The following is a 27259-nucleotide window of genomic DNA, read 5'->3' on the forward strand; positions in this document are numbered from 1 at the left end:
GTTTAGAATTTGACGGACAGACAAAAAAGACAATCTAACGACTAAAGATAAACATGATATTGTGATTTGAATGCAACAATTAAATAGTAATAAGATATTAAGGTTTTTCCGCTTTCAATTTTTTTTTGTTAGTTTTTTAATGAAACCAGTTTCAAACACCGTCGGTATCAAGGTTCAGCAACTATGAGTGACTAATACAATTCAAATGTTTTACTAATAGTAATAATCCTATTATACAAAGTTATACATTTTATTAATTGAATATTAATCTTTATTTGTTTAAATATTGCTATCGTTATCTATGTATGTATATAAAACAATGTTTTTGCTTGTCTGTCAGTCCAATTTGACATCTTTCGACCAGACTGATGGAACCTACATTCTAAAAACCGGTTGTAGATTATCTAAGAGCATGGTGCTTAGGTTTTCCTTGAACGTGAAAAAATCACAGATATTTTAATGATGTAAGATAAGTAGTAACCAATTATTCTAAATATTCTATTTCTTGTTTTCTGCTGAGGGGAACGTGGTACTCTGTAGAAATACATCTAACTAATGTTTCAGATCTAAAACCTACATCATAACGTTAAATACATAAATCCTAGACTGCGACAGGAAAACTACTTAGGTAACGTGTTGCGTCCTTGTCCGTATAATTTCCTTTGTCTCATTAGTCTAGCCGTTGATATTATTCAGTTACCGTGCGCATGCGCCGGATACATCCAGATTATGTTAATCTTACTTACATAAAACTTCTTATGATAGACATTAAGAAAATACTAAAAATGTTTAGTTAGGGCTGACATTTTTTCAGAGCTGTCGACGGGTTAGCGTGTTACCGGGGCTCCGCTTCGAACCACGAGTAGGAACATGGTGGTTTTCAGGCAGTAAGAGCTGACTCTTTGCTGTCTGATCTGAGATCAGACAGTAGGTACCTTTTTTTTTTTTTTTTTTTTTTTTTGTTGACGGGGGGAAACCTTCAAAAGGCGCCTAGCTTTTTGGGGAAAAAACTAGGGAGTGTGGGATTTTTACCGCACTAAAACCTCCCCGGTGGCCACCATCTGCACCTAAAGGAGGCACCGGGCCCTCTTAGTAGACCAACCCCGGAGCCCCCGTGGTGCAACGCCCGTAAGGCACTTCTCTATGGAGACCTATTTGTCATCCTTATCCCTCTCTGTGCAATATAGTGCACGGCGACACGTGACCACTGTGCCGCCGTCTTCCTTGAGGTCATTGAGTGGGCGCCTAGATTCCCCACTCTATGCGCCCATGACCCCAAAGGTTTACCTGTCAATATAATATAGACAAGGTATCGACATGTTAGGCGCCGCGGTGGTTGCCACCTCGACGCCTTCTACGGGTGGGATCCCTCTCACGATCCCGCTCGGCCGCCTCCTTTTGGGACATTACAGTCTCACAAAAGGAGGCCACCTCTCTCCAGTTTTCTGCCTCTGTCAGCATAGCTGTAATAACTGCTGGCAGAGACAGGTCTCGCCCGATCCTGGCAACTAGGACCCGCCGCTCAGATTCCCATGCTGTGCACTCCTCAAGCGTGTGCTGTGCCGTATCAAAGTTACATCCGCAATGATGGCAATTTGCCGTGGCCTCTCGCCCAATCTTGTTCAGGTACTCACCGAAACAACCATGTCCGGTGAGCACCTGAGTGAGCCTGAAGGAGACGCGCTCCTCTCTCTTCAGCCAGGCTTCGAAGTGCGGCAGAATGGCTTCGACAACGCGCTTGCGTGAGTACTCCGGCTGTTCTAGCCGCTCACGCCACCGCTCGAGCGCGTGTCGCCTTTCCCGCCGCCTCAGCCTGACGAACACCGTTTCTGGCACCCTTCCGCCGTTTTGGCGGATAGTGCGAATTTGGTTATAGACCTTCGCATCCATATCCGCCAGGATATCCAACGGCGGAAAGCGAGCCAGTAGAGTTGCCGCCTCAAAGGACACCGTTCTGTATCCTCGTGCGATCCGGATGGCCATTTTCCGCTGCAGACGATATATTTTCGCTCTACAGCGTCGGACGCCTGACAGTCGAGCTGACCAAACAGGCGCCCCGTAAAGGACCATCGATCGCACGACACCCGCGTAGAGGCGGCGAACTTCTTCTCGAGGTCCCCCAATGTTAGGCAGCAGTCTGTGCAGGGCACCCACTGCCTTCTCGACTCGGGGGACCAGGCGTTCGAAATGCTCTTCGAAGCCCCACCGACTATCCAAGGTTAGGCCTTTAGGTACCTGCCTACCTGGACTTGCGTATCTCCGACTCGTACCGACAAACTAGGCGGCTCCCTGGTCCTCGGCAGCTTGTGAAACCACAGCGCCTCCGTTTTTTGAGGCGCTATCTTTAAGCCTAGTTCGTGGATTGAGGCCACGACTTTTGCCACACCGAGTTCTGAAAGCCGGATGGTCTCCTCAAAGGAATTCCCACTGGCCATAACCAAAGTGTTATCTGCATAACACACAACATGGACGCCAGCGGGAAGATCGACACGCAAGACGGCATCGTAAGCGAGGTTCCACAATAAAGGACCCAATACCGATCCTTGTGGAACTCCGCACGTAATTTCCCTCTGCTGAACGCTACCGTCCCGGCCCACATAGCGGATGCGCCGGTCACGTAGGTAGGCCCCGACAATGTTCTGCAAATAAGGAGGGACCCTATGGTGAACTAGGGCCTCCCTGATTGCCTTCCAGGGTAGGGAATTAAAAGCGTTGACGATATCTAGGCTTATCGCCAACGCAACCCCACCCCTAGAAACTGCCTGATCCGACAGCGAGCGGACGCGCAGTATCGCATCTATTGTGGAACGCTGCTGCCGGAAACCATACTGACATTCAGACAGGTCGGGACCAACACGCGACGGGTGCTCAACGAGCCTTTTAGCAATCACTCTTTCAAAGAGCTTGGAAACCTCGTCGAGCAGGCAGATGGGACGATATGCAGAGGGAGACTCCGCGGGCCTGTCTTGCTTCTTCAAGAGGACCAATCCAGCCTCCTTCCAGGGAATGGGAAACACGCTTGTTTGGAGGCAGCTGTCGAACAGTCGACGCAAGCGGTTCCCAAGAGCATGCATAACCAGAGCCCACACTCGGCCAGGAACACCATCCGGGCCAGGTGCGGTATTACGAACACTCATTCGACGCACGGCTCGACCCAACTCCCCTTCGGTTACCCCCAAGTCAGAGGACCAGTCTGAAGGTAGGGGCAGTGAGGGACTGTCTCTCACTACTGGAAAGAGCGTGCTTATCACCCTTTCCAGCAGATCCGGATCCATAGTCTCCGTAAGGGGAGGTACCCACGGACGGAGTTTCCCCATGACCAAACGATATGGTCTTCCCCAAGGATCCCTGTTCAGCCCCTCGAGGAGTTCTTTCCAGGATCGAGACTTGGCATCTAAGATGGCGCGCTGGAGTGCCATAGTTGCATCCCTGTACTCTCGGTAGGCTCTGGTTATCTGCTCTTCAGAAGCACTCGGCTGTCTTCTGCGTCGAGCACGCTGGAACTGGCGTCGGAGCCTGAGGCAGACAGAACGCAAATGCGCAATGTCTGCCGACCACCAGTAAGCCGCTCCCGGACGCTGACCGCACCTGATTCGAGGCATAGACGCGTCACAAATTGATGCCATTTTATCTCGGAACCAGACTGCCTCCCCTTCCGGATCGGGCGAGATCCCCTGCGAACTCTCTTCTGGCCAGGCGACGACGTTGGCAGCTGCGATGAGCATTTCTCTATCGAGCTTTTTGAGGGCCCAACGTCGTGTCGGCGGATTTGAAGTTGCACCACTTCGACCATCGGCCAGACTGGTCGCTACGTCAAACACTATGTGTCGATGGTCGGAAAGTGTGACAATTTCCTCAGCCACTCTCCAATCCACTATCCTAGAGGCAAGAGAAGGAGTCGCCCATGTGAGGTCTACAATTGACTCCCCTTGCCACCTGACGCAGGTGGGAACAGACCCTCGATTTAATAATCGGAGGTCGAGTGAAGCCGCCCAGTCCTGTACTGCGTGGCCCCTTGGCCTGTCCCGGGTACTACCCCATGCTCTAGAGTGGGCATTAAAATCTCCCAAGACTAATACCGGACGGGGTGAGCATTTGCACCGGATGCAATTCGCAATTCCATCCAGATATGCCTCGTATTCCTGTAGCGAAATATTTGGGGACACGTAACAGCCCACTACAGCTATTGGTCCCCACTCTACAGCGACAAATCCCTGCCCGCTATCTAAAAGACAGCAGTGAGGCCCACCGCTTCCACCAGCCCAGTAAATCGCAACTGAGTCAACGGAATCCCGAAACCAACGAGGGTGATCCTGGAGACCATAGGGCTCAGCCACTACCGCCAATGCAACTGACCATTCCGCGACAGTTTGCAGGAATAAATTCTGCGCACTGCGGCAGTGGTTCAGGTTGCACTGGAGCACTCTCAGGGCTGGGAAGGTGATGTGTCCATTTCCTCTAGAGGGCCTGCACCTAGTGGTGCAGCCGACGTCACTTGGGATCTATTTGTCTGGTTGGATGTCCGTTTCTTTTGTGGGTTGCATTTTTTGCTTCCCAGACGATGGTTGGCTGGACGACCCTGATCCGAGCAGAGTGGACATCTTACATTCTGAGATGTACACTCCCTAGCCTTGTGGGCCCCACCGCAGGCATAGCACTGAGTGCTCCGGTCCGTCGCACTAGTGCACCTACTCCGAACGTGACCTGGTTCGAAGCAACGGTAACACATCATGCGACGTGGCTCCAGTACCTCAACTCTAACTGACGTCCAACCTAATGGCATGCGCTTGTCAGACGCCAGTTTCTTCATAGCCGCCAGAGGCCCACGCACCCATACGTGACCCAAGGAAGTTGGTGGTCGCCGGATTTCGCCAATTTTGACGTCCTCAGCGGAACATCCACCTACCCTCGCTATAGCCGCAACAACCTCTTCTGGAGTTATGGCGTCATCCAGATCCATGACCCTTGCTTCTGCCATTTTAGTTGGCCGTCTTATTACGACAGGAAAGTCACCAAGGACCTCTCTCATGCGTGTAGCAAGGCCATCAGCTTTGGAGGCTGAGTCCTGGCCTGATATCATCAGCACGATTCCACCATCCGCGGCACGTTTCTCTCGTAATAAATCAGTGGTAATACCCAATTCGACAATGTTAATTTGTCTCCTTGCCACTGACATTACTTCTCCTAAGCCGACAGTTGCTCCTTCCTTTACACATATAGAGATGGCTGCAGAAGTAGGAACCTTCGGCAGTTTAACCCGCTGTTTTTTCTGCATAGATTGGATACGTGACTGAGCAGATAGGTCAGCAGGTTGCGGCGTTTTTACTTTTTTGGCTTTACGGCCTACCACTAGCGACCAAGTTTCTTGGGAAACTGCTTTCGTAGTTTGTCTATTCGGTACCGATACAGTGGGTGTAGATACCGCTGACGACTCTGGCACAACCGGCGTAGATGCTTGGCCTTTCTTCTTTTTCTTTTTCTTCTTATTGGCTTTCGCCTCCGTCTGGACTGGAGGAGAAAAAACCGTAGGAGTCCTGGCGTCCGAGGCGAGAGCTGGGCGTAGCCTCCTCTCTGGCAACAACCTATCCTCTAGAGCAGCCAGCTTCGCGTCCATCATGCCTCCAATCTCTACTGCAATTGAACGTCGGAGCTGAGCCACAGTATCTGGTGCCAAGCCGCCACTGGTTGAAGCTTGTGTCTCTGGTATTTCACCCTGCTGAGACAATGTTTTAAGTTGGTTTTTTAGCTCAACCACTGCTTCCTGGAGGCAAGCTATTTGTGCTCGCAATTCTGCGTTCTCCTTGGTTAGCTTCTCCAAGGAGTTTTTATCTACACCAGGCAAGTTTACAACCGAAGCCTGGTCAGACGTATCCGTCGTCCGAGTGCGCTTACGTGCACGTGTAGACACTGTCGACTTTTGAGATACAGCTGACATTTGCGAGCAGTCTGACTCGCCACTGTCGCTTATTGCACCTCCCATTGGTGTAGCTGGTCGCTTAAAATGTGACCGCGTCATCATCCCTTTCGAACCCGAACATGATCTGTCCTTGCTCGAAATTCCTTTTTCCACCTCCTTATCATCAATTTTTTTAATTTTATTTTTGTTCAGTTCCATGTTAGTCCCACGAGTGTGGGGGAAGAAAAGGTCCGCCTAGGGGGTGCCCCCTGTCCCTAGGTAAGTGTACATTTAGTACCCAACTAGAGGGTCCACCGGTCCCCTAGCTGGGGGTGCGCTCGCGACTGATACAACTCCTCAGCCATACATACCCTCGCCGCGCACCAGAACTTAGTATTGGAGGAATTTTTTATAGAGGTTATCTTCCTCGCGGCCCGGGCGATTAAGCCAAGGCCCTCGTCCCGATCCGAGTCACGAAACATGACCATGATCTCTTCACGGATTACGATCTCGACGGTTGCAATCAAGAACAGGAGTTCCGATGCTACTCATTGGCAGGGTGTGTGCACAACAAGTACCGTCCACGCTCTTCCAACATGTTCTCGGCTGCAACAGAGAAACATGCGGATGACCTATCACCACCCAGTATAGGGTTTCTTCCCAAGGTGCTTCTGCTTGCAGAATACCTATTCTTTAGCAGGGTTTGTATGAAATCCCTGCTACCAATCCCAGAACCCATCTCAGTTCTCTTTCCATCCCGTCCAGAAGTTAGCTACAAGAAACATCGTCACCAACTGTCTCCTGTACCCAGGGCGCACCACGGGGAGGTCTTCTGGCACCGCGCCCCAGACAGTAGGTACCTAAGATAGGAGAAGCCATTGGATAATTTTCCTCTCTCAAAAAGGGTCGATTTTTACTTGTTTTTAGTTTTTTCGATAAACAGCCTTTGCCTAAAGATGGTTATTATTAATCAGCCGTAAGTCTTCTAACTGCCGCACTCAGAGACATGTAATGATTAGGTATTTAAACAATAAATATAATACAGTACACGATAATCCATACTATCCATACTATTATATAGGTAAAGGAGAAAGTAAGTCTGTCTGTCTGTCTCTTCTTCACTACTGAACTAATTTGGATTTGCAACAAAAATTCAAAGATTACTCTCATTTCCTATAGAACATTACGTTTCTAAGTAACAATACAAAACGAGACTAGTTTTTTTTTAAACTAGAGATGACGTCACAACCTTTTTTGATTACGCAAGATGCATTCAGAGCACGCAACTCTTTGTTTGGCGTCCAGTAGAGGCATAGTAATTGTGGTCAAGATGTCAACTGGAATTATTTTCAACTTTACGACCGAATACTGGTAATGGTAGTAGCATAGCACGCATTTATTATATTTAATAATAGTTATTAAGTATAATAAATGCGTGCTATACTATTTGAAATCACTGTATGTATCTAGCTTTAATTGAAGGGGGGAAATCATCCAATGACTTGTCCCGCCTTGGGCGAGGCGAGGAGTGTCAGGCTTTTACTGACTAAAAACCACCCCGTTCCTACGTTCGTAGTCCACAGCTCCGGATCAGGCATCAACACTACTGGGCAACACAAAGCGAAAGAAGTATGTAAGATTCGTAGCAATTCGCGGTCTGTTATCTCTGCCTACCCCCATGGGAGACAGGCGTGACGTTAAATATGTATGTATGTAATTATAAAAACTTGTTTTCACTAAATATAAAATAAGTACGTGTTAATTCACATGTAGTATAAGGATGGCAACTTAGAACTTAATTGGAATACTTAATAGTTAATACCATTAAGCTTGAAACAGTGATGATGAATACCAAAGATTAAATTATTATTAAGTTAAGTAGATATATAATGTAAAGAGCTAATGATAAACTTAGTCAACAAATAATACTTCCTGCTATATTATAGCATCTACTGTCATTATATCTCGAAGGCTTTTTACAGGGAAGTGGAAAAACAATAGTTTCGCGAATATTTTGCAGTTCACGTGAATGTCATTACCGAAAGACGTATCATTAAATTTAATAATTGAAATAAAATGACCTCAGAGTTCGAGGTCTCGCGATACGAATCTTAATGTTAACTTCAATTTCGTTCGAAATGTTAACATGCAAAAACATTTTTTTTTTATGAAAACACGGCCGGTAAACGAGCAGACGTATCACCTGATGGTAAGCAATCTCCGTCGCCCATGGACTTGAAACACCAGAGGCGTTACAAGTGCGTTGCCGGCTTTTTGGGGGTTAGGAATTTAAGAGTTGTTGTTCGGGAATCGGTGATTGGGAAGATTGGGAAAGGGGGAATTGGGCATCCAGTAACCCCACTCACACAACAAAACACAACGTTGTTTCACGTCGGTTTTCTGTGAGGCCGTGGTATCACTCCGGTCGAGCCGACCCATTTGTGCCGAAGCATGACCCTCCTCCTGGCGCAGTTGAGTAAAATATTATAAATATTGCATTCTTGATCCTTTTCAATGTTTATACAAGTGCTCTGTGAAGTAATGTCATTACCATTCTTTTGTTTTTATTAACTTACTTATACACTGAGATTCTTGTCACTCTTGGACTTTGGGCCTCCTTTACATAAGAGGGTTTACCATAATCTCCACGTTTGGCAAACGGATTGGAGATCGCAGTTTAAAAGCAGGTCTCAGTCAAATGTGGAGTCTTTTTTGAGGGGGATATAAACCACCCTATTCCTACTCGTTCCTACTGCTTTTCGAACCGGAGCCCCGGTAACCCGCTAGGCAGTCCGCAGCTCCAGAAATGTGGAGTTTGGTCCCTTAATCCGTTCTTGCCTAAGAAGGCAGTATAATGACAAATCACTTAGCTTCACTGATGGACAGACTGTCTATTCTATACTTGTTAACGTTTCAAAAGTCCCTGTTTTTGGTTTACTTGAAATAGACGCTATTACTTTTACCCTAAAAAATATGTTTTCTACTCTACCATGAACACGAGACTCAGTATCATGGATCTACAAAAAATGGCCACCTCTTCGCAAATTTTCTCACAGCCATTCGGTCACAAGATCTGTTGCCGTGTTGTGAAAACAGTGTGAGTGTTGACACGAGTGCTCGGGGCTCGAGTGTCATCTGTCAGCCACTGCCAGGCAATGATATGTGAACTCGTATAAACGAACTCGCCTTTGTAAACATACACTTTGGACCTAGGTAGTACGTAGGTAGTCTATTTTTGGATAGGTATTAAATGCGCCTGTTTCACCACCTTCATATAAATAACAACAACAACACAACGTCACGCCTTTTATCCTCGTAGGGGTAGGCAGAGGTGCACATTAAGGCACATAGTGCCACTATTCAATGTACACCCACTTTTCACCATTTATGTTATAAGACAGGGTTGAGTTATCTCGTCTTCTTCCATTTTTTTTTATTTTAATCAACTAAACTTAATGCATAGGTATCTATACATTTACTTACCTAAGTTGTAGCTTACTACCTTATAATATATCCTAGGGATAATATATTAGATGGGGCCCAGCAGGGCTGATGCCTGATCCGGAGCTGCGGACTACCTAGCGGGTTTACCGGGGCTCCGGCTCGAAAAGCAGGAGAAGGAACGGGGTGGTTTTTAGTCAGTAAGAGTCTGACACTCCCTTTCGCCTCGCCCAAGGCGAGAAAAGTCATTGGATGATTTTCCCCCTCAAAAAAAAAACGGATAATATATTAGAACACAACTAGACAATAATCTGCAGTTAGTACAATATATTATGTCATATCTTGATATATAATACCTATATATCCCACACTTAATAACTCAAGTAATTAAAACTGATTACTTTATTAAAACCAGTTCCTACCGTTCTCAAGAAGTATGTATACCTACCTATAATGACATTACCGAGTGTTTTATCTTCCATTCTCATATTATTATAATACTGACTAATATTCCAATGAAAAAGTCAGTCTGTCCAATCAAACAGTACGCGTACCACGTGTATGCCTAAATTACTAATCAATTTTCGATAAAGTGTAGCGGAAAGATATATTGTTACTCGAAGTAACATAAGCTATTAGCATTTTATCAGCTGTTTATTCGTGAAAACAAATCTTTATCCGGGAAAATGAACACACGAAACAGCAAAGGTGTTACAAAGTGTGTTTTGGCCTTTTGAGTGTTAGGAATTTAAGGGTTGTTGGAATCGAGGATTGGGGAGATTGGGAAGACGCTGGGGTATTTACAAAAAAAAACTACTTATACCTACCTTATTATTTAGGGATTAAAAGGCGTATCACATTACAGGCGGTGGTATACAAAGCAGAATTTTATAGTAAGTAAGTACCAAATAGGAAATTTAATATAATTGACATGCACCACGACACTGGTATAAGTGGTGATCCACAATTCAGATCAGCTACTTACCAAGTCATTATAGTCATCGCGGGGCCCACACACACATACACAGCCCTTTATTATTTAAATGACCATTAGTTACATGGTGTGGTTAGTCATCGCCATCGTACTATCAACGCTTTGAATTGGATATCCTATAAATGGAAAGCTTTTGGAAAATTTCTTGAAGCTTTGGTTTGGAATGAAAATTAAAATAAAATCTTGGATGGATACATTAAATGAAAATGGTGTTCAAACTTAAAGTTTACTAGCAAACCCGGCGGACTCCGTTTTGGCTACCAATGATTTTCCTTGTTTTTCTGCTTTTCTCTTGATTTTTTCCTGAATTTTCTTCGCTATAAATCTCACGGAGTCCCTAAATACCTTTCCAACGAATGCAAAACCGTGGAAATCGGTTCGCGCGTTCTGGAGTTATAGCGTCAGAAAGGAAATCCCGACTTATTTTTATATTTAAAGTTTATAAGTTAGTACTACTTACATAGATGTGACAAATGAATGAATCTATATCATACACAATACTATAACTTAATACAGACCATTTCCGAAAAAATAAATCTTCATTACTTAAGCGGGGAAACGCCAACACAACGTTTTAAACAACACAGCTAGAACAAGACGTAAAAATGAACAATAACACATACATACATACGTAGGTACACATGTACAGGTAAACGGAGTGAAACCCATACGCCTCGTGTATTGATGTATTCAATCACAGCGCCATTGTGTATACTTCATTACCTTAATGATGGGAAACCGCAGCATTTTTATTAAGTCTGCAATCTGAGAGGCAAGTCTTAGGAAATGTACGTACAGTACACGGCGATAGATATTGCACATCCACTTTGTAATGGTGATAAACAAGCAGACGGATCTCTTCATATCATCATAAGCTTTTAAGTAGCTACTGCTGACCAAAGGCCTCTTCTTGCACGGAGAAGGTTTGAGCATTAATCACTATGCTTGCTCAATGTGGGTTGGCGATTTCAAACTTATAATTAGAAATTATAAGCCCAAGTTTCCTTACGATGTTTTCCTTTACTGTTTGTCAGTGGTGTCTAAATAATCTAATAAAAAGTGCATTTACTGGACATTGGAGGTAGCACTTGGACTCATAAAACTGGAGGAGATACAAGTGCGTTACTGTCCTTTTGAGTTGGAGGAATGGGGGATTGGGAATAGATGGAGGAGAATAGAGGAGTGGCTCTCCTGCAACTTTTAGCAAGAGACAATTTTTTATCCTATTATGATCATTTTTATGATAAAAACGTCTTCTTTTTCCACCTTTTTACGGTAGAAAGAACCTATAACTATGTGCTGTAGGTATACGCGGCGACTAGACTGATTGTTTCTTTTCGAAGGTTGATACCTTCAGTGCAATATTTATCGCCAGGTAGTGTAGTATAACCGCACACCGCAAGCGTTGGGATGATGTTATGGTGGGCGACAAGACGTTTGTAACTAATGAAGTTGTAATCAAATATGCGGGGAAGATACTGATTGATAGGCACTCTGTTGTGTCATGTCGAGGAAACGACAGAGAAATGGCTGCCAGTAACTTAACAAATAAAATCTTTTTTTCGCTTTGTGAATTTTACGCTGGACTATGAGTATAAAGTACTTTAAAAATATTAATTATTATGCTATCGGCTTACTCACGTAATGTTTTGACGAGGAACTCGACTAGTTTCAAGCCATGCTAGAGGCTCATATTCATGAGCAGCATTCCGCGACACACGACGCGGCGATTGTCCTAGTCGTCTTAACTAGTCGACTTCCTCGTCAAAACGTTACGTGAGTAAGCCGATAACATAATAATTAATTTAGTATGTCTCACGAAAGTTACAATAAAATTAAGGTATTTATATATATTTGGTGAAGTGTTTACAAACATACAAGTTCGGAACCAAACCCGGAACAACAATTTGTGGATCACACAAAAAGTTGTTCCGTGCGAGAATCGAACAGCGGGGAGCCCGTTGCCCAGCCTCCGTGCCAACTATACCGTCAAATATCCTTACTTTTGAGAAATCAGAGAACACTTCACTGTTTTTTAAAAATAGTGTATACTGACCATATCAATATAAAACCTTGGACGGTCAGTATTTGAGTCACATCGGTAGTATATTTTAAAATAAAGTGGCCAGGCGTGGCCTTGACACCGTGTTACCTAACTACTCCAAGCTAGAGATTTCGACAAATAACGGTATTTAGTAGATTAGACGGACATTTTGGATCTTTACCTGTTACCTGTTGATTGAGCTAATTTAATCATTGGTAATTATGACTGTTAAGGGTATTATTTGGGTTAAGTAAAACATTTATATGTTTTAATTCTTTTGTTGTACTACATGTGACACTGATCAACTCATTAATGCGAGTCAATATGGCTTTTTTTGAGGGGAGAAAATAACTTCTACCGCCTTGGGTGAGGTGAAAAACTACCCCGTTACTATTCCTGGTTCAAGCCAGAACCCCGGTAAATAATTTAAGTCGTTCACAGCTGTGGCTTGTTTCCAATTTATCACAGTATCACTGTTATTCTACAACGGTGGAAGATAGTTTGCAGTATTATGTCAGAGCAGAAATATTGAGCAAAAAACGATGTTAACTATAGTACCAGCAGTGAAATGTTAAGGTATCTGTGGTCAGTTCATGGTTGCGTAATGTTGCCACCAGAGGTCGACACGGGGCACGTGCGCCGGCGCCGTGTAATCTCCAATTTGTTATGAGAAGAAATGTTTCGCTTTTGTTTCTTGAACGTCGAATGCTTTTTAAACAAGTGTTTTATACATAGATAGAGTTTTAGATGTGTATGTATGTACACGATGTAATGTCTCGTCTTTAATTCTTATTTTTACCAGATACATGCAATTGTATTGTGAGTAAAAATGTGCCCTATGGTACCTAAATAATATTTTATCTTCAAAAACGCTCACATTGAGGTAAAATGACACTACATTTTAACGTGAAACTGAATATTTGATTAACTTTTTTCTAGTTACGTAATTTTAACCCATGTTATAAAAAAATATTTGTTGGTTAAATGGTCGTAAGCGACTGTGGAGGTCTCAGGTTCAATTCCCAGATTAGTTTTAATAAGTAGGTAATTAGATAGATATTAACCTCTCGTATATAATAATATATATAAGACAACAATAGAAAACGCATTGTGTCTCGCGTAGATCTGCGTTCCGGCATACGACGGGTTAAGTAGTGTAGTGCATGTTTGATATTGTTTAAGTTTAGTGATTTTCAACAATATCGTGGGTCTAGGTGACATTGTAGTTATTTTGAAACAGACACAGCTAATGCTGACAATTTTCAAACCAAAACATCAAATATTATATTGGTTCTTGTAATCAAATATGACACCTTGTTGATATTTGAATTTAATTTAAATGTAAATAATATTATGTAATTAATTTCTGTTTGTCAGTCAGTTATCGAGTTTTTCTAACAGAAAAATGCCAATAAGCCTCATTGGCCTCCAAAATAACATCGTAAATGGGGATGGATTGGCCATACTCTCCGAAGAGGCCCTGATCACATTCCAATATAAGCCTTATAGTGGAATCCCCAAGGGAAAAAGAAGTTCCTTTTTTTATGGAATAAGCCGGTAAACGAGCATACGGATCACCTGATGGTAAGCAATCGCCGCCGCCCATCGCGATGTCGGCCTTTTGGGGATTAGGAATTAAAGTGTTGTTGGGGAAGCGGGGATTGAGAAGATTGGGGCTCACTCACACAACAAAACACAACGCAAGTGTTGTTTCAAGTTTTCTGTGTGGCCGTGGTATTGCTCCGGTCGAGCCGGCCCATTCGTGCCGAAGCATAGCTTTCCTACACTTAAATTAGATTTGTTGACAACCTACCTCAACAGAAAATAATTAAATAATTATATTAACTGTTTGTCGGTCAGTTATTTCAATTTAGGCCTAAAGATATTAATATTAGACATATTTCTGCAATATGGTTATATTGCCAAGTTTACCTTCAAACTATGTAAAGTGTTATTCGATATTATTGCGATTTGAATTTAAGTTTATGGAATATTTCGAAAAATTTCAACATGAGATATATTTTTGTACCAATTCCAAAATTCATTTCTCATTTCAACTTGCTATTGACAATTGCTCAGCAATTTTTTTGTTGGGTTTGCCATAATCTACACCCTTGATAAATGGTAGGTTTGTGTAAAAGGTTCAGGTTTATCAGAGAGCGCTGCTGCGCGGTCTCTATTAAACGTGTTCAGCTGTTCAAGAACTATGCAAATAACTTATTACAATCACATTACTTGAACAGTAAGATTTTTCTATAAACATAGTGTCTATGAAGCAGTGCATGTTTGTACAAACAATATGTTGGAACCAAGTCATTCTTTGGTCTTTGCATTCAGTGGTGCACACAGCTGTATTCGCTATATGTGCAGGTGTAACCTTGACAGTTATGCAGGAGTTTAATTTTAAAACTTATACCTACGTTTCTTGTTAATATACGACAGATAAACCGAAAGAGGTATATCTATCGTAAATTAGTATATCTATCGTTAATGAGCAGTGCAAGAGGGATGGAGTTATACAACCTACTTAGCCACGTCCCTCTTGCACTGCTCAATGATCGACCATTCTGACACAATTGTAATAGCAGACTAAGGCCCCAGGCGAGGTGATCGTGTCTGGCGGGCTTTTTGCCCAACTAATGTTCGCTGGGATTTTTTATCTATGTTTACTTGCATGTAAACTTCACATGTGCGATGTAGGATTTATGACGTCTTCCGTTGATTTCTTCATCAATTGTCTATGTGTAACTTCTGTAATCTGTCACTTGTCATGTGTCGCCACAAGGTATTCTATTGTCTCTGAGACAAATGTAATGATTATAAAGTTAATCTTACGTTTAATTCCACTATGATATAATGTATTATCTTTCCACTACTGAACTATGACTAATTAAGTAACCGGTTATGAAATGGATATGCAGATAATATTCTTTTTCGCATATCCAGTCAATGTACAACCACAAGGAAGGGGATTCGCGGGCCACCCCTAAATTCCATAAACACAGACCAATAACCGAGCCCTGAGGAACTTATGAACCTTCTGGACATAAAAGCTGATTGCCATAATCTCCGCGCTTAACAGGAGAACTTACATTAAAGAGAATTACCAGGGTTTTTTTTTGTGTTTGGCATGGGCTTGTGCGGGTATGTGTTATATAGTAAAATGAGCACCTCTGCCAACGTTGTGATCGACGTCCAAAATTACGTTATGTGAAAAGCTCTGGTGTTATGTCTTTACATACACCATGGTGTTATATTTTTAGAGTCATTTGAAGTTATTTAAAGAATATACCAAGCGTAGGTACATACTAATATACCAAGTTGCTTGTAAATGTCTACCTGATGACTGAAGTAAGTTCTTGTTATATTTTTTATGGGAATAATCCCACTGAGTCGGAGTAAACAAGTATCAGAGTAAAAAACATACCGATTACCATCTTGTTCTCACTAGGTAAATACATATACATATAGGTACTACCTATGTATGTATTAGGTAGGTAGGTAGGGGTATATTTATATACCTTTTTTGTCTAATTTTTATTTGATTGTTTTTTTCTTAACGTTTAACGTACTACTGGGTATGAATATGGATGTACTGGGTTTTTTGATCACAACAATTTTAGTAGGTAGTGTCTTTGTTTATCTAATTATAGTATAGGTAAAGCGAGTTCGCTTGCCTGGCTTAAAAAGTCCCGTCGTCAAATATTGTAGAACTTCAATCCCCGAAGTGGTTTCATAATTTATGTTGTAAGTCCGTGCTATTACTGAGAAAATTTGGAAACACCGACAATAGCCCAGTAATACTTCGTCCCACCCGGGAATTGAACCAGAGAACCTTTACCCAGTAGTCGCACTTGCATCCACTCGGCCACCGAGGCAATCTTTAACCATTTTTTTAACCGAGCAGCCTCCATGAATCTCAGTAACAAACTGAATATAGGTAAACAAGTTAACCGCAAAACAATTAACTATTCAACTAACGTATCAAAGATCGGAAGATAAAACCAGTTTCAAATTGGGTTTACCCGAGAATTAAGGAGACCCATTGAGTACGTTATGTTAAGCTAAATTTAGACTTCTCTTAATAAGTTTATAATCTGCATGCCCCAAACCCAAAATAACCCACCCAAAATAACTTTTATGGGTGCATAATGACTTTAATTTTATTAATTTAGCTTAATGACTTGTAAAATGATTGAATCATCTTAATTATCAGCACGGTTTCATCTTAAATTAATATTTTTATTATTATAACCGATTTAATTTCCAAAATCTTTGATCCTTGATCTTTGTTTTATACAAAAACTCAATATACACGTACCTAGCACATGTGTAAAATAGATCTTAATCCACAGATTTTGGATCGACGTCACTTATTACTTTTTGATTTTGATAGTATTTAAAAAATCGGTCTTATATTTTACATCACTTCACATCATCAGCCTATAAGTGGCACTGCTGACAAAAGGCCTCTTAGTTCTTATCAAAGGCCACTGCTAACCATGGGGTATTTATTGGACACTAAGGTCACCTTGGCTTTTTTATATTAGGAGGCAATGCGGGAAACCGATTTCAGACGGATCGCCTGATGGTAAGCGATACAGCGCCGCCCATGGATACCCGAAACACCATAGGCTGTGTATTTGTTTTTCATATTTCACCGTTTGGCAATGTTGTCTAAAGTATTTTTTGTCAAAAGTGTGACCACTGTTTGGGAACCACTAATCTAAGGTGAGTCAAGTGGGAAAGCTAAAAAATATACTAATGTATTAATTTAAAGCGATTCTTCTACTTAAGTTTTTTTAAAGCGTGTAATAAGTGTCCTTGAAAGTGATATTAATTTACTAAGTAACGTGTTGCATTACCATCTATTTATAAGTAGGTAATATGTGTATTATATATTTAAGTATGTATGAATAAATGTTTGATATATTTTAATCAAAGTGTTAATGAATTAATAATACCTACTAGCTACTAGGCACCTACTAGGCACAATTCCAGACTCCGTGCTACTACTAAGAAATTTTTCGAAAAAAGCGCAGCAATACCTTGCCTGACCCGGGAATCGAAACCGAAAATGAAAAAAATATTACAGGTCAATCAATGTATGGAAAGTTGTAATGACTCTCTTGCAGTTAACTTCATTCAAGAAGCAGTTGGATATAAATGACTGGAGTAGCCTGTAGTTGTCTGTGGAGGTCTTGTGATATATATAGAGATGATGATCTCATATGCCAAATATTTTCAAACAAATAAATAAGAAACTCAAGCCTTCATGAAAGGGCACCAAAGTACTTGTAGGTCGTTGATCCCAATTAATCAAAATGATTGCGACCATGACCCACCTACCTGAGATTGTCTTTTAATTCAAATAATAAACAAGTTTTATAAACTGAAATAATCAGAACAAAAAGAGTAAGAAGTAGGTAGGTACATTTAAGTATGTCCAATTTGGTGTACCAATAACATATTATTAAAATGATATTATATCTATATTAAGAACGGCTTCGTTAGTTTAAAGTTGCAAGTGCGACTGCTGGACCAGGGATCTCGGGTTCTTTTCCCGGGTCGGTCAAAACCTAATTTTGAAATCTTAGTAGTCGCAGGAAGTCTGAGATTGTGTCCAGTATATCGGAATAGGCTCACCCCTTATTGCATGGGACTTATAAGATAAATTGTGAAAAGAAGGTGTTCATTGTCCAGTAGCATTAAGTGGAGTAATGTGCACCTCTGTCTACTCTTTCGGGGATAAAAGCCGTAAAGAATTAATCACAATAATTAAGATGCACAAATAAATAGTTTTTAATCAAAATTAATTTTGTTAAATATTTGGTCACGTCGCATAATTAATTGATTTTGAATTAACGTAATTAATTAACCCACATATTATTATGTATTCATATACCAATGTTGCCAAAATCGAATTATAAGGATATTAATTATAGGCCGACAAGAAACAAATGCGAGGCATTTTTATGACATTTTTAATAGGTACACACACCAATCTACATAAAACCAGTATAAACTGACCGTGAAATGTGCGCTACAGATCATACAACGCGAGACCAAGATAAACTGGATTTGTATAGGTCGACTTGTAACCGTGTGCACAAATTCTTGTTGACACACAAGATTTATGTTTTGTGGACATAATATTATGTGTAAATTTTGTTATGCTAAATAGCCTATAATATAAAATTTGCAAATTGGTTACTAATGACATGTTTGCTTATCACGATTTAATTAAGTAAGTTGTGTAGTAAGTTTAATAAATTAAGTGTGGGAGAACCATGGACCGGAGACCTCACCGAAAAACGACGTGAAAAAACGCTTGCGTTGTGTTTCGTTGTGTGAGTGACGCTTAATCCCCGATACCGCAACAAGCCTTATATTACTCACCCCAAAAGGCCGGTAACGGATTTGTAACGCCGCTGGTGATTCGGGTTTCCATGCTTTACCATCAGGCTGTCTCTGCTTGTTTGCCGGCTTATATCTTATAAGCAAAAGATGAATCTAGATGAGTTCGGCATTCCTTGCATCTACATACTAGTAGAAACTGGTAGAGCCTTTCTTAGTAGGTGTAATCAAGCGAGTAAACGAGTGACAATTACTTGTAATTATTATTGTTATTGTTTTTAAAACTAAACTATATACTTGTGTACAAAAACTACTCATTACGTTTTATAATTATTTAACTAAACAGTATATTATTTTTATTAGTCTAACAGTTTCCTCAATGTTCTTAAAACGCTCGTTGTAAAACAATAGCAAAGCTAAAATAATAATATATTGTTCCCATGTCTTATTGCTCACATTATAAGTTAGATGATTTAATTATTTCCCGAATATCTTGTTAACAAAAATATGTATTTGGAAGAAATGGAAGTCCACAGCTGTGTGTTATCAAGAAATCAAAAAGAAAAAACGCTAGTAGCTCCGTTTCTTTGCTCCCAAGTGTATTTTAGGTTTCATTTGGTTCCTTACCTATTTAATGTAACTTAGCACTATACATAGGTACAGGTATATTAAACCTAGGTACGAGTCTAAATTAGGTTCATTGTTAATTTCGAACAATAATGTTTTAAAAAGTTCTAACAATATTTTCAAACGTATTATAATATATGGTGTGTTGGGCTGTTAGACATGTCTACTCAATAACTTTTAACTGTTAGTAGATTTGATTCTCTTCTTTTTAAAAAACGGTTCCCCACACTAGAGTTTTCTCCTGTATCCTGAGTGCTTTTACAAACATACAATTTCACATATACATGACACCCAGACCCGAAATAACAGTTTAAAGAAAGATTTACTCTGTGTGGGAATCGAACCAGCTACACATTGCACAACAGCCGGTTGCCAAGCCACCGCACCAATCATGCAATCAAATATTACTTTAACTTGCAACTTTTATTTAATTTTACATGCCAAAACCGATGTAAAATGAATATTTGTGTTGGATAGTGCATTTATCGAGGAAGGTAATGCATTTATAGGCTATAAAATATAATGCTATGATTTGTGTTAGTCATTAAAAAAATATAGATACTTACTACACAGGCACAATTTTCTACAAAGCACAATTAAGTTACACAATTAAAGTAAACGGCAAAAGAATTTCAATGAAATTTTACATTAGTAATTCAATTTAAACATGATCTAGATTACTCAGTACTTAAAACCTAGGTAAATACTAGTCTAGAAATCTAGTTGTGCTCGATTACTTGAGCTATATAGCCAAATAGGAGGTTAGGTCGACGAAGGCTTTGTATACATAATACATATTAATATATAATGTACAACAATCTTGACATTTAAGTGTTACGACACGAGGCAGATATCATATTCGTAGAATGCATAATACGTGCCCAATCTAAGTCTTAATGTGAGATGAGAATTTTTAAAATTGTTTTCAGTTTTTTTGTGTTGAATGCCGGTCGTGTATACTAGAAGAATTTGTTTCATAATTAAATTGTTGTTTTTGGGATGATTTTTATTTATTTTACTTCATTTAGAAATGTTTGTACGTGTATAAGATGAATATGAACATGTTTACTGTAAGGAATCTCAAAATAAACGATGATTCTTGAGTGTATTTAAATTAATTTTTATATATTAGTGACAGTTTTTAGTACGGAAGAATTGTCAAATATTTGAAGTTATTCTGTCAATAAAATTAATCTGGCATTGATGAATGAATGAATTTATAGGTTTCTTTTATTTTTAAGTTTTCTAGTTTAGTTGTAAATATTATGTACCTAGTAGTATACTGAATGTTCCCTTTAAGTAAATGCCAATTGTCAAATAAAAAATCTGGCGGTGGAAAAATGTCTAACATTTAGAAATATCTATTCAGTATCTATTTAGAGCCTACTTTTTATTTTGATTTATAATACTATCGTGAGGTCTCAATATACCATACATACATTTTTTTTTCGTACAATGACCCCTAAATATGGCCATATAATAAGAATTTAAATATTTAACATATTTGTGAGCTACGAGTACATAGGACATTACTCACTACATAATTTATATAGTCACATTACAAGTAAAAAAAACAACAAATTTATTATATCATGATAGCTAAATATAGCTCACGATTTCTAGACACGACACAACGAAATAAATAAAAACTTAAGACGTCGCGTGTATTTGAAAAATGTTAGAACAAAAATAAAAGTAAAAAAGATAATGATTGTTCGGTGGTTTATCTCGGACCAGTGCTGATATTGCAACAACATTGCAGTCAAGACGAAAATGATACGCTTGAGCTCTAATGACGCTGAACCCAGTATCACTTAACTACACTACCGAGGAAGTGTGCTCGACTGTGCATACAACATGCACTTAGTCGCGAATCTCCACAGCAATAAAGCACGTCAACAAGGGTCCACATGTCGTAATCACAGATCTTGAAATCACGACCCGACTTCAAGGTAAAAATCTAGGCAAAGGCAATAATTTTCCGATCGTTATCTGTGTAATAATCGCGCTGTCTTCAACGAGTTTGGTAAAAAAAGCAAAACTACCCTGCACTGCAATAACAAACGAGTGCATACAATAACACTAACTAAATACTAAGTACTCACATTCACGACAGTCCTTGTAAAAACTGCTTTGTTATCACTTCACTAAACTGCACTTGTTATTTAATTGTGAAACAAATAAATGTATTATTTTAAAAACACTCGCGGTCTAATTGTTTTGTGGCGCGACAGACGTGCGCCCCGCGCGACGTGCTAACGTTGACTGAAGCGGTGTTAAGAAATATCGCAGGTAGGGATGCGTATGCGCAGCCGAAGGCTTTTATGCTATAATTGATAAAAGTTGATGCAGACGTCATGCGCGTCTGTTTATGTTATTCTAATATCGTCACGGTATTGTGTAATGAAGGGGTGAATAGGAATGGGTGTTTACAATCGATTATAGAATTTGCTAATGGTGTTTCGGATTAGCTCTCGATTTATTTTTAAATATTGAATTGTTCTATGTTCCATTGGGAAGTTAATTGTTATTGGACCACTAAACAATTAGTGGTTTTGATGCCAGTTTGGAGGTAAGAAAAGGAATTATTTTGACAGGCGAATTGGACTGGTCGCAATTTTAGGCATGATATCTTGGACTTCGCACCTAGGCAGGCAACAATACGCTTCGTAAAGTGAGCAGTGTATGAAAATAGACTTTGGCTTCAAAGTATCAACTACATAATCTTCTATCTTCTATATAATATAAATATAAGTCGGGTTTTCCTTCCTGGCGTTATAACTCCACAACGCACGAATCGATTCCCACGGTTATGCATTTGTTGGAAAGGTCTCGGGCTCCGTGAGGTTTATAGCAAAGAAAATTCAGAAAAAAGTTCAAGAGAAAAGCAGGCAATTTTTCACACATACATAAAAAAATATTTTCCTTTTCAAATATAAAACAAAAAAAATCTTAATCTTTTAATCCCCAAACGTAATGATACAAAAAACAAAGCCATCTGGTGGCTAAACGGAGTTCGAGTTTGCTAGTACAGAGTATAAACTTTAGACCTTGTGCGCAGAAGCCTATCTATAACGACTTAGCTAACGAGGCAGTGAGCAATAAAAATGATGAATTTTAATATAATTAAGACTTATTTGAATAATTATAAGTACATACATAATTATGTGGGACCTGACAGGCGTCGCCTTGTTGATTAATTCAATGCTAGCTACATACATAGCATGTAATACATATATGACCCTGAACATATTTTGGAATAAAACTAACAAAAACAAATTAGGAACAAACATGTTTGTGTGACCCCAAATGAACCAACTCTTGACCGCTGCGTGTCGTTGGGTAAAATAGTATTTTATATATTTTTTGTCGTCTGCATCCCTTTTTTAACCGACTTCCCAAAAAGAAGTAGGTTCTCAATTCGGCCGGTATGTTTTTTCCATGTATGTACACCGATTACACCGAGATTTACGGACTGATGCTACGTGATAATTTTTTTGTTCGATGCGGATTTGTTGAAGCGTCCCATAAAAACTTATTTCAGATTGGTTCAATAGATTTTATTTTTTCAGTCTGTCTCGTACGAGGTCTCTATTGCTGAGCATTAGGTTTTTCTTAAGTTAGAGAGAATGTTATAATATTTCATGAACATTGATCAATTGTCTGAGACATCGCTGGAAAAAGTTATTGCGTGAAATTGGAAAAGAAAATGTCACTGGTCGCTTTCCTTAGCTAAAGGAGGTAAATACAATAATTTGGTAGATGTAGCAATGGAATTCCGTCCCAGGGAATGATGGCACAATTAGAGAAATGGAATAGCACATCCAGAACTCCCACTTACCTATCAGACAAACCACAACAACATCTTCTACGTCACTAGTTCACGCTGGTATTCTGTGAGAATTGACTGCACGGTTGGTGTAGTGGTTGGGTGATGCAGGCCAAAAAGTGATAATGGCATTATCTTAGTAAAATGACAATTATTAGTCCGGAGTCAAGAAGTTCGGTGGTGTTTCACCCCCGTGCTTGGGAAAGCAGTAAAGCCTCTCCGGGCGTGTCAGTCTGTCGTTCCATTGGCTTTTGAGAGTGAGGGAACAAAGAGTGGACTTGTGTTTGCGCACACACTTGTGTACTACAATATCTCCGGACGTAGTGTACTAGCCTAGTTAGACAGACTGGCCACCATGATTGATATCGATCGGTGAGAAGACGGTACGTACGTTTTGTTCCTCGGTCAACTCATTCAAGTTGCATATATACTTATATGCCAGCCAGCCTATTATATACTATTAAGTCTATGACAAATAATGTTTATTTACTCAACTGCACGTGTAGCAAACCAAGTTGTAATAAGAAACCTTCACCTCAATTTGCAAGCTTACGACTTACAAGTAAATACAGCTGTCAGCAGCTCGGTGCAACGTTGGACAAACATTGGTACATCTCAGGAGATGAACTCGCCAAGACCTTTCATCTATGAATCGGTGTGAACAACGCTTGCAATCTGTTTCGCCATATGAGTCACAATCACCAAATTCCTAATCCCTAGAAGGCTGGCAGAGTACTTGTAACCTCTAGTGATTCTAGTGTCCATGGGCGACGCTGACTGCTTACCATCAACTGATACGTAAATGAATAAACAAGTCATCAAAATTACTTTTTATGTTCATATTATAAGTTTCGTGAGATATACTGTATTAATTATTATGTTTTGTCGTGTGTATCGCGGAATGCTGCCCATTAATATAAGGCTTTAGCATCGCTTGATACTAGTCGACTTCCTCGTCATACTTATAGTGCAGCAAATATCAGATCGATCTGTCGTGAGGAAAGGGATGAAATTCTATCTACTACATATATTTGACCCAAACCAACAAACAAACGGGTCTAGCTAAATAAAACCGTTTAAAAATCCATCGCGATGACTTGTGTGACTCAACGACTTGTAACTTGACCTATCATAGATTACTTATGTATGTACTAAAGTAAGAAATATTTCGTACAATCAAATATGATGTATGTAAGAAGTTATTGCGTAAATAGACAAGTAATAATAGGTAGGTAGGTGCTGGATTTATTATTAGTGTGTGTACGAGTGTAATCAATCATCTAGGTGAATTTGTAAGTTATTGTTAACTTTGTACAATATTACTGAAAAAAAAGACTCACTTATTTGATTATACTTATTAGCCTGCCACTTATAGGGCAATGTTATATAGAATGGCGTTATAGAATCCCGATTTTTCACATCACACACATCAACAGACTCTGACGTGAAACAACGCTTGCGTTGTGTTTCCTTGTGTGAGTGAAGTTACCTGCGGCCCAGTTACCCGCCTTCCCAATTCCCGATTCCCGAACAAGCATTAAATTCCTAACGTCCAAAAGGCCGGCAACGCACTTGTAACGCCTCTGGTGTTTAAGTGTCCATGAGCAGCGATTGCTTACCATCAGGTAATCCGTTTGCTCGTTTACCGGCTTATTCTATAAAACAAGAGATTTTAAAGTAATGCCGGCCACTGCTGTGCTGTGGGTTATAGAATCACGCTTTTTCACATCACACACATCAATAGCCTATACAAGAACAATTATGCAACGTTACGCCTTTTCTCCCCGATGGGGTAGGCAGAGGGGCACATTACGAGCAAGAACAATTATGTACGTAGGTATTTAATCTTACTTTGACTGACATTGTATAGGAAGTGAACCCTTTGATTTCTTGCTAAGCAGTTATGCTTGTGTACCTAATCACAAGTTCAACGAAGTAGAAGTAAGTTAATAAAAACCACTTAAGTTATATGGATACTTAAGTATAGAGTATTGTACCTCGATGTATGAAATTGTACAAAAGTTTTTTATGCGGAAACATAGTTAACTATCAGCTTGGTACGAACCGGTCCGACTGGTATTGCATCTCTGTCTAAAAATAACATTAACATAATAAATATACATATCGTCACGCTTTTAAGGCCCGAAGGGGTAGGCAGAGGTGCACATTATGGCACGTAATGCCACTGTACAATGTACACCCATTTTTCACAATTTATGTTGTAAGTCCCATGTAATATGTAACAGGTGGTGAGCCTATTGCCATATACCGGGCACATTTCCGGACTCCGTGCTACGACTGAGATCTGAAAAAAAACCCAGTAATTCTTTGCCCGACCCGGGAATCGAACCCGAGACCCCTTTTCTGGCAGTCGCACTTGTGACCACTCGACAAACGAGGCAGTCATAATATCTATGTACGAATTCTTTGAATGGGTTGACTGAAGTGCACATACAGGGTGTAACAAAATACCCATATACATCAAGAAGCCCTGATGAATACAGGTTGAATAGAATCTCTAAACAAAGTTTCAGCTCAAAATACGTTTAAAAAAAAAATTGTACCAAATACTTGGTATCGCATAGTTCTTGATTTCAAATCATACAAACGTGTCACAACACTACAGGGATCACTCGCTGATATTACGAAACATTTCTTATGTCAATCTGATCGCCTAGTACCTGTCTAGCTAATTTTGAATCGCGCGCCGGCGCGATTTGAAAAATTCATAACTTGGTACCATGAAAACATGAGTTTAAAAAACCCTTCCCGTATCGTTTGTTATGTTATCTAGAAACCGTGCACTTGATATGTATACCCCCTTTTTGTTACACGTTGTATAATACATACAGTGTAATACCGATGTTTCACCAGTTACTTTATAAGTCCCTTGTAATATCTATCTGTTTGACTGTCGTGGTCGGTTTAAGAAGATTATTTAGACACCACTGACAAACGTTGAATAAAAACATAGTGAGGAAACCTGGGCTTATAATTTCTAAATTATAAGTTTGTAATCGCCAACCCACATTGAGCAAGCGTGGCGAATAATGCTCAAATCTTCTTCGTGCGAGAAGAGATATGATTTGATGTAATACCTAGCAGGTGTTCCTTTCCTACAGTCATTTACCAGACAAAAAAACCAGATTTACAGCTATAACTGAAGAAGAATTTCGCAATACTTAGCCCGACACAGAAATCGAATCCAAGACCCCTCCACGACAGTCACACTAACAACCATATCACAATAATCATAGACAATTTTGAATCAACAATGCGATATCATCACTCCCTTACGTAATAGAGCCGGCAGAACTATCAGATCCATCGGCAGTTAGGTAATAGTCTCGGAATCGAACCGGTTGACCGTGTGCTGCATACTTTCACGGCTAAGCCGCTGTGGGTCGAAGGGCCGTGGATTGCAAAAAAACCGCTTATCAATGAAGTTTTGTAATGAGAGGAATTAATTCGCGAACTGGTCTGGCAGATATTGTAAATAGATCATTTAATATACTTAACCAGCTGTAGCACGTGGCTTTGCCTGCGTGCATGTTAGAAATATGTTTTTTTTTTCATCTGCGAAAGAGTAGAATACATTTGTAGGGGTTTTTTTATTCGATAAAAACGAATGCTTGACTACAATCCCACCTGATGGTAAGTAGTGATGTAATCGTTGATGGTGAGGCGCACTAGTCTATTAAGAGCCTATTCACTCTAGACTTACAACTAGGGTCAAAACTGATATTATTAGTTTAAGTAATTTTTTCAGAAAAATCTGTCGATATTTGGGTGGTGCCTTTATTCTTTCCGCTGTGCGCAGTGGTTGGCTGTGCCAGTATGCTTCATTTTGGGGGTGATGCAGGGTCTAGGTGTGATGTGATCAAACATTTAACTTTAAGGAGAAGAATTGGTTCATTTTCTTAACAAAAATGAACTATAAAGATGGTAAATATATTTTTTTGCAAAATATTCACAAATATCGACAGATTTTTCTGAAAATTTTACATTGTCTAATAATATTGTTTTGATCCTAGTTGTAACCAAAAATACAGTGTTGCAGAACTATCACCA

General features: G+C 40.1%; 2 protein-coding genes across 2 annotated transcripts in view; both read right to left on the reverse strand.

Moving 5' to 3' along the window:
• The window catches only part of LOC118271498 (uncharacterized), a 93073-nt gene extending 71429 nt beyond the window's left edge, over positions 1-21644 (reverse strand). Inside the window, exon 1 of the mRNA XM_050695712.1 lies at positions 21465-21644. The gene's annotated coding sequence lies outside the window, so the exon portion shown is untranslated. The remainder of the gene's footprint in view (positions 1-21464) is intronic.
• On the reverse strand, positions 1321-6115 carry LOC126911003 (uncharacterized). The gene is made up of 3 exons (XM_050695713.1): positions 4767-6115; positions 2244-4473; positions 1321-1557 (listed from the first exon to the last, which is right to left on the reverse strand). The coding sequence occupies exons 1-3, from the start codon at positions 6113-6115 to the stop codon at positions 1321-1323; spliced, it is 3816 nt and encodes a 1271-aa protein (XP_050551670.1).
• Positions 21645-27259: the final 5615 nt, after the last annotated feature.

The sequence above is a fragment of the Spodoptera frugiperda genome, chromosome 9 (genome assembly GCF_023101765.2).
Source record: "Spodoptera frugiperda isolate SF20-4 chromosome 9, AGI-APGP_CSIRO_Sfru_2.0, whole genome shotgun sequence".
Classification (NCBI taxonomy): Eukaryota; Metazoa; Arthropoda; class Insecta; order Lepidoptera; family Noctuidae; genus Spodoptera; species Spodoptera frugiperda.